The sequence below is a fragment of the Monodon monoceros genome, unplaced genomic scaffold, assembly GCF_005190385.1.
Source record: "Monodon monoceros isolate NGI ecotype Baffin Bay Population unplaced genomic scaffold, NGI_Narwhal_1 Super_Scaffold_13, whole genome shotgun sequence".
Lineage (NCBI taxonomy): Eukaryota > Metazoa > Chordata > Mammalia > Artiodactyla > Monodontidae > Monodon > Monodon monoceros.
The window spans coordinates 69,438,616-69,446,978 of record NW_021703769.1 but is presented as its reverse complement, the minus strand read 5'-3'; the positions used below and the strand labels follow the sequence as shown (position 1 = coordinate 69,446,978).

Genomic DNA, 8,363 nt, shown 5'->3' with positions numbered 1-8,363 from the left:
TCCTTCCCTCCCTCCCTCCCTCCCTCCCTCCCTCCTTCCTTCCTTCCTTCCTTCCTTCCTTCCTTCCCTCCTTCCTTCCTTCCCTCCTTCCTTCCTTCCCTCCTTCCTCCCTTCCTCTGGTTATGGCACTCTAACCTCCTCTGAAGCACTGTATGGGAAGCTGACTCCTCACCCTTGGCTCCAAAGATGGGCTTCTGACCCAGGCCGGGCCAATCCGTGTTTTCCATCACACCCCGCTCCCTGCCAAGGTGAGCCACGGTGATTATTAGTTAAGGATGGGCACGTGACCCAAGCCAGGTGAGGAGACAATTCTGGGACAACTGTTGGACTTAATTGGGAAGCAGAAGTTCTTTTACCTGGGATTACCGGGTACAGCTTCTAGGGGCTCCCATGTGGACAGAGTCTGAATGGGAGACGGACAAGAGAGTGAGAAATAGGGCAGAGAGATGCAGGGAGATGCCAAGGCCTGATGACGTCATTTGCACACCTGGATCCGGCAGTATGGGGAAACTAGCAACGCCTGATCTTTTTAGTTGCATAAGCTAAGAAATGCTCTTTTTTGCGTAACTCAATTGGAATTCAAGTTCCATTGTTCCCCCCGGACCCCGCCGCTCAGGATCCTGACCAACCTAGGGGAGTCCAGACTAAACAAGAAATGACTGCTGTCTTCCAGGACCTTACAGCTCTGTGGGGATGCTGACTCTTCCCAAAGACCTCTGAGGTGAGGCAGCCTCTCAGGGAGTGTGTTGAGTGGTGAGGACCTGGGCTTTGAATTCAGATATGCTTGGTCCCATTCTTGGCCTTGCACTAGCTGTGTGACTTTGGGTGGCTTTCTCAATTTCTCGGAGCCTCAGTTTCCTAATCTAATCTGAAAAATGGGGAGAATAAGAGCTGTGAGTGAGATAAGGGAGGGAAAGCCCCAGCAAAGTGCCTGAATGGGATACACAACCAAGCCTCAAACCAGGCTCTTGACTACATTAGGTTGGCTTTTAAATTACGCAGTTGTCCCAAAGTCCCAAAGTAATTGAGAGAGAGTTCTGGAAAGTAAGGGGCTGTGAGGATTCAAAGGAAGACTTCGTCTTTTCTAAGAGGTAATTTGTCCTTCTGGAGTGAGGGAGGGAGAGCTGAATTCTCAGTGGGCACCGTGGGGAAGGCTTCTGGGGATGGGGTGGGATTACAGCAAGGCCTTAGGAAGGCGGAGTGGGGGACAGTGTGGGGCACCACCCAGATCCCACCTCCCATCCCCAGGGCTGAAGGGCTCATCCCTCCAGTGGCTGGGAATGCTGACAGCTGACAGCCCACAGCTGAGTCCCCCCACTTGTGACTAACCCTGGCTTTGCCCCTCGCCAGCCCATATCCAGTGGCATGCTAACACAGGCGTGTAAAGGCCCAGCCCCCTTACTCAACTCAGGGGCAACTTCCAGGGGACTCTGCAGCTCCCTGTGGAGCTGGCAGAGGCCTTGCTGCGACTGCCCCACGGCCCAGTTCTCCCTCTGCCCAGCCCTGCTTCCTGCCCTCCCCCAAAAGCATGCCCCAGTAAACTCCATCTCAGAGGCTGCTTCTTGGGAACCCAATCGAGAGTCACATCCTTTCAATGGGCAGGGATGGAGAGCAGGGAACAGAAGCCTGTAGGGGGAGGTGGGGCGGGGAGGAGGCTAAACTCTGACACATTCTGGCTTCAGCTTAGTTCTGGAGACAACGGTGGGGAGGTGGGGAGGTGGGGATGGGGCGTGACAATGGCACGTCTCTTCTTTTCAGAAGATAACTGGAGGCAGATGACAGGCACGAGGGGGCAAGAAAGAGCAGGAGGGGGACTTCCCTGGTGGCGCAGTGGTTAAGAATCCGCCTGCCAATGCAGGGGACATGGGTTCGCGCCCTGGTCTGGGAAGACTCCACATGCTGCGGAGCAGCTAAGCCCGTCATGCACCATAACTATTGAGCCTGCGCTCTAGAGCCCCCGAGCCACAACTACTGAGCCCGTGCACCACAACTACTGAGCCTGTGCTCTAGAGCCCGCGAGCCACAACTACTGAGCCTGCGCTCTAGAGCCCACGAGCCACAACTACTGAGTCCGCGTGCCACAACTACTGAGCCCGTGTGCCTAGAGCCCGTGCTCCGCAACAAGAGAAGCCACCGCAGTGAGAAGCCCGCGCACCGCAACGAAGAGTAGCTCCTGCTCGTCACAACTAGAGGAAAGCCCGCACGCAGCAAAGAAGACCCAACGCAGCCAAAAATTAAAAAATTAAAAAATTTTAAAAAAGAGAAAGAGCAGGAGGGGAGGCCGCAGCAAGCAAACCCCCAGAGCCTTGTGAACAGGGAACTGGTGGGAGAGATCACAGCGCAACGCTGGGCCTGAGGATTCCCTGGGATGCAGGCGGAGGTGCTGGTGGGAAGTATGCGGAGTAAGAGAGGAACTGGCTGGAATGGCACACAGGCAGAGGAGACAGAAGAACAGACACAGCGAAACCCAGACGGGATCTGCTCAGAGGCCACCAACCAGCAGCCAGCTGGCCGAACACACGTGTTTTGTTTGGCTCATAGGGTGTTTTAAAATACTGTAAAATTAGTCACCAACTTGAAAAAACTGGAGATTTCATGTAAAAATCCAGATTTCTGACTTCTCAGAAGACCTGGCACCTGCGCCGGTACTCCTGCTGCCCCACCCCCCCTAGAGCCAGGAGGATGCAGACTTTCTCTGCTCCAGCACCTGCTCTGTGGTCCAGTTTGAAGGGGCAACTCAAACCCCTGACTGACAGACGCCCAAGTCTCTCTGGCTCTTATGTCTTCTTGCTCTATAACTTCTGGGCTCCGACTGCCGCCTCCCGGGTCAGGGCTGCAGCTAACACGTAAGACGTCTGCGTGTGAAATGCAGAAGTGCCCCTCTGGGAGGGCACACTGCCAGGAGGACCCCTCTTCTGAAGGGATGCAGCCCTGCCCGGGCCAGTGTCGCCAATGCAGGCTGGTTTCAGCCCTGACTTATCCTGGGGCCTGGTGTCTCTGTGCCAAGGTACAACCTGCCCAACTGTCCCGGGAAACCCCGTCCCAAGTGGCCATGACTCCCTCCCCACCCCCGACCCGTGAAGGTCCTCCTTCCCCTGACACTGCCCCCAGAGAAGGTACTCACAGATGCCCTGGTAGATGCCCGGCTCTGGCGTGGTGACTTCAGGGACAGGGGGGCTGGGGGGCAGCTCTGGTTCAGGGGTCTGCACACAGGTTGGAGAGAAGCAGAGGGAAAGGGGGTGATTTTAGTGATACCCACGCAGCTCACTGGACATCTTCCCAGCTAGATGCCCACTCTGTGCCCCAGGTAAGTCCCGGTGTCTTTTCTGGTGTTTTCTGCCCTGGTGGGAGCTCCATAACAGGTAATACGGCAGGCCCAGAAACCTGAGTGCATCTGAGTCCTTGCCAGAAGTTCTTACTGGTAGGGGAGGAGTTTGACACTAACCAGCTCAGGTGATTAGATTTTCTGGAACAGGGAAGGGCCCTATCTAGTTTACCTAGTGAACTAGAGGAAGCGGGGAGGGAGAGAGATCGGGAGGGAGGGATGGAGGGAAGGAGAAGAAAGGATTCAAACGTAGAGAGTGGTTCTCAACCCTGGGGCCTGTGCGTCTGCATTTTTAAAACCTCCTCTGTGATTCCCATGGGCAGGCAGATAAAGAACCCTTGGTCTACAGACACGGTGGGCTGCCACACCCTGCTTCTTGGGTCTCTATGTAAACTGTAAACTCTTTTCATTAGATCTCTGCACCGTAAGTCAGGGTAGAAGTGCCTGTACTACTTCACAGACAGGAAAGCTGAGATGCAAAACCAGGTGAAGTCGCTTGTCTGGATCTTAGAGTTTTTAGTGGGGATGATGTTTTGGTACCCAGTGACACCCTGATGACCCCTCAGTCCAGCCCCTAGGGACAGCCCCTCCAGGCCCCTGCCCGGCTATGGGGAGGAGGGAGAGGAAGGTTGTCTGCCAGAAGTTAACCCCTGACACTGAGTGGCCTCCCGGAAAGCTGCTGCCCTGGAACCCACGTGCTTCCTCCTGCCTTCCCTGGCGCCCTGCCCTCCCTGAGCCTCCTGCCACGCCCCCTGGTGGATGCACCCGACCCGGGACACCTAGGTGGGCGTGGGGCGGCTCCAGCCCAGACACCTGCTAGGGGTGTGACACTGACGGGGTCTCCCTGAGCTCGAGGTCCTATCTCTAAGGCAGAGAGAGTGATCCCTCCCTGCCCCTCCCAGGACTAGATCCTATCAGAGCTCCTGAGCAGGGACTTTGCCATTTGGAAAATGTTGGGGGAATGAAAGGCCTCAAGGCCATCTCCCAGCTGGAGGCCTGTGCAGCAAAGCCAGACTACGGACATGTTTTGTGGCCTGCAGAAGGGTTGAAAACATCATGGATTAGTTGCCAACATTTCTTAATGGGGAGACTTTTACGTAACAATCCAGATTTCTGGCTTTCTTTGAAAAGACCAGGACAACCGTCAACAACGAGCTAGCCTGTCTGAGTGGGCGGGGCAGGGGCATGTCACTGTACTGCCTTGGTCATGACCTTCTTGTGTCCGAACCTTTTGTCCCTGGTTCCTGGTTCTTTCCACTCTTCCCCCCACCCTCTTTAACCGTCTCGTCTTTCTCCCATGGCCTGAAGAACATCCCCGGAGACCCTGGTGTCTCTTCACCTTGATTACTCGTCTTTGACTTGGGCTGACCCTTGCCCTGAAGGTCATCTTTCATTTTTGATAATTTGTCCATTAAAAGCACGGACTTTGGAGTCTTGCATTCAAGTTCTAGCCTTGTTATGCTCCCAAGATGTGCCCTTGGGCAAGGCCCTTAGCCTGCCTGAGCCTTGGTTCCTAAACGGGGATATTAATCACCTCCACTCCAGGGCTGTCACGAGGGCCAAGCACGGCAACAAGGTGCTCCACACCTGGTCGCTGGTATGTGCCCAAGAAGTGATTGGCAGGATCATCATTCTTTCAATTCTCAAGTTCGCCTATTGAAAGCATTTCTAGCCCTTCCATCAAAAACAACAGTGAGTGATCAAAATGCAACCCAAAGCAAAACTTCCCGAGACTGCCAACCTCTAAAGTACAGAAATGACACAGAACTGATTTCCCCTGGCTTTGATTAAAATTTGAATACTTCCTTCACTTTGGTTTAAAAAAAAATAAAAAATAATTAGAGAATGAAATATGACCTACAGAACAAAAATGAAGCAGAAAAAATGGGAAATGTCAGAACAGGAGTACCAGCAGCTTAAAGGAGATCCATCTTCATTCCTCCTGGTATACTCTGAGTCAGGAGGAGAAGTCTCTCTGGGGCGCCCACCCGCCTCCAGTCCTACCCGGCCATCAGCCCAGGAGCCAGCCTGGGTGTAGGGCCTCTCCTCCCCCCAGCCGCCGGCCGTGCTGGGCCTCCAGTCCTACCCGGTCATCAGCCCAGGAGCCAGCCTGGGTGTAGGGCCTCTCCTCCCCCAGGCCGTCGGCCGTGCTGGGCCTCCTCAGCGCCTCCTCACACCGCAGGCTGCACAGGCTCTCCACGTCCAAGTCAAACGTCTCATCAGAACAGAAGATGGCCTCAAGAATGTCATCATCCATTGTGAATAAGATCGTGTCTCCAAAGTGCTCTGGAGCTGAAAGGGGTACCAGGAAGACAGAAGAGTCAGCTCACCCCACGTCCCAGTGAGGTGCAGACCAGGAACCTAAACCCATCAATCTTTGGGCTAGAAAGTCCCAAACCACTAACAGGTCTTGATTTGTGTAACTGAGCCTTATTCTTCTTTACGCATTTGCAAATGGAATTCACGGACCATAAGAACCACATAGATTTAATGAAGGCACCTAATCTGATGAGAATCACTGTGGTCTGTCATGAAATAAGGGATGTTTCTCAGGCGCGGGTGAGGCACGGTAGCTGTTGCTGCTGCTGCCCCATCCAGATCCTCTGCCATCCTTATAGGGGGCCTTCCTGGAAGGGTGTGGGAGTTACGTCCCAACCAGGGGAGTCTGAGGGTTCCAAAGCCCTGCTGCTTTGCCTTAAGGCAGGACAGACCCTGCAATTTACACTCCAGAGCTCCCCTTGGGATCAGGCTGAGGCTGGGCTTCCCCTGAAACGATATCCTTGCCTAGCTTTCCCCCCCCACCCTTCCATATCCTACACCCCTCCCTGCCCTACAGGGTCTCCTGAGAGCACTCCCTCCATAACTCACTTGCACTCATCAGGCTCAGGCCCTAGGAGGCTAAGTAAGGCTGGTACCCAGGGGAGGCGTTTCAATGAGGTCAGCTCTTTCACACCCAGTAGCAAAAGGTGAGGAGCGGGCCAGCTCTTGGAAAGGAGAGAGACCTGTCTGTCACTGGCTAGCCACTAAGTTTAGTTTTTCCTCAGAGCCTCAGCGAGTAGCAGGTAGGGGCTTCGAGAGCATTCTTACAGACATACCGTACCTCCCGTCAGGGTGCCTGAGGCCTTGGCGATTTCTCCCTTAAAGATGCACTGTGTATCTAACAGCATCGTGATGTCCTTCACACCCCGGAAGGAGTGTATCCGCGATTTATTGTAATTCCAGATCCTGATCAGGGCGACTTGGCAAGGCTGCACGAAATCAATGGAGATGGAGTGGGACTTGCCCGGCGTGAAGGGGGCCAGCCAGACATGCATGTCATCCTGGGTCCTATTCACCCCGTCGATAAGGTTGGTGACCACACGGGGGTCTCTCCCATAGGCCGGTAAGATATTGATGTCCGGGGGGTCGGCTTGAATGTTCACAATTTGAACCGGCTCTCCCTTGGAACTGAATATTTCTATCCCGTTAAGGCCAACGTAGTGCCTGTCCCCCCACGTGGACTTGATATCGACGACCAAGTGCTGTCCATAAGGCAAGACGGGGATTTTAAAGTCACCCCCGTCATCCACCTCTAGGGAGCCGTGCTCCTGTCCTTTCATGGGCTCCGGCTTCTCCTCCTTCCAGGGGTGCGGCTGGTCGCTGGGCCGGCTGCTCTTCTGCTGCTGCAGGAACTCATCCAGGATGTCGCCCTGGAACTCCACGTTGGAGATGCGACCCCGGTGGGAGTGGTCAAAGACGGTGAGGGAGTTCCACGATTCACATAAGGTGTGTTCCTGCTTGCTGTGCCACTGGGGCCGCAGTGGCGTCCGGGTGGACCAGGCATCTTCTGGAAGGAAGGACACAGGAGAAGCCCCATTAGTGGCGTGTGTGGAAGTGGGGACTCTTAGAGATCGTTTCACCCAGTGGCTCTCAGCTGGGTGGGGGTCACCCTCAGGGGGAAATTCTAGAAACCAGGGGGTGGTTCGATGCTCTTGGCTGTCTCAGTGACTATTGGCCCTGCCGGCACTTGAAGGGTGGGACCAGGGATGCGACTGTCCCTCACTGCCGGGGATGGTTCCAGGCACAGAGTACGCTCTCCTGTCTCAGGCACCATTCAGGTCGGTAAAAAAATTGTTTATGGTCACCTGAGTCTGGAACCTAGTTTTTTTACAAAGAGCACAGTGTTTCTCGGTGTACTTTGAATTTTCTAAGAATGCGACTACCATGCAAATCAAGGGAACACTCTCTGCTTGTGTGAGAACCTTTTCAGAAACTCACATGACCCAGGGCGATGCTGCGGCCTGCGGAGTCTGAGTCAGCAACCCCAGGGTCTGCTCTGAAGGCTGTCACAGCCACGTGGCTCTAATGGGGTGTTTCAAAGACTGCCTAATAGCGGGCGGAAGGCTTGTGAAAGAATGTTACATGGGAAAAAAAAGAGCCAGGGGGCTCCCCTGGTGGCGCAGTGGTTGAGAGTCCGCCTGCCGATGCAGGGGACACGGGTTCGTGCCCCGGTCCGGGAAGATCCCACATGCTGCGGAGCGGCTGGGCCCGTGAGCCATGGCCGCTGAGCCTGCGCGTCCGGAGCCTGTGCTCCACAACGGGAGAGGCAGTAACAGTGAGAGGCCCGCGTACCGCAAAAAAAAAAAAAAAAAAAAAAAAGAGCCATATAGGCCATTTTAGATGCGGCCTCTCCTAGTGTGGGCAGCATGTCCCGACGTGTTAATATCATCGTTTCTGCGTGGTGAGTAGGAAAGACTTGTACTTTCTTCTTTGACACCTTATCTTCTAAGTTCCCTACGTGTAATTTTTATAATCAGGGACAAATTCTATTAAAAAACCAAACAACCCAGGTATATTACAAGGTAAGGAATTTACTTCTACTTGTGCTTAAACTGGCTCCAAGAGCCGAAGCTGCGTCTGGGGCATGCGGAGAACATGGGCCCGGCCCTCGGAGGCATGGCTCTGAGGGCCCTGCTCTCCTGCTTGCAGAATATTAAAGCCCTGGCGTGCGCATCTAGGCAGTGGCCGGTCCTCACGGCCACGCCACGGCTAACTGCCG

The 8,363-nt window shown here is 54.5% G+C and overlaps 1 protein-coding gene across 10 annotated transcripts in view; it reads right to left on the bottom strand.

The window, feature by feature from the left end:
* The window catches only part of KIAA0556 (KIAA0556 ortholog), a 201,610-nt gene that overhangs the window by 23,400 nt on the left and 169,847 nt on the right, over positions 1–8,363 (bottom strand). For 9 of the 10 annotated variants that reach the window (XR_003793117.1, XM_029220374.1, XM_029220377.1 and 6 more), the window contains 3 exons: positions 6,426–7,151; positions 5,412–5,617; positions 3,125–3,203 (listed from right to left, as the gene is read on the bottom strand). Coding sequence is in view for 9 of the 10 variants with exons in the window: in XM_029220374.1 (XP_029076207.1) it covers positions 3,125–3,203; positions 5,412–5,617; positions 6,426–7,151 (1,011 nt within the window). In the remaining variant the exon portion in view is untranslated. The remainder of the gene's footprint in view (positions 1–3,124; positions 3,204–5,411; positions 5,618–6,425; positions 7,152–8,363) is intronic. The other variant, XM_029220375.1, reaches the window with a different exon arrangement.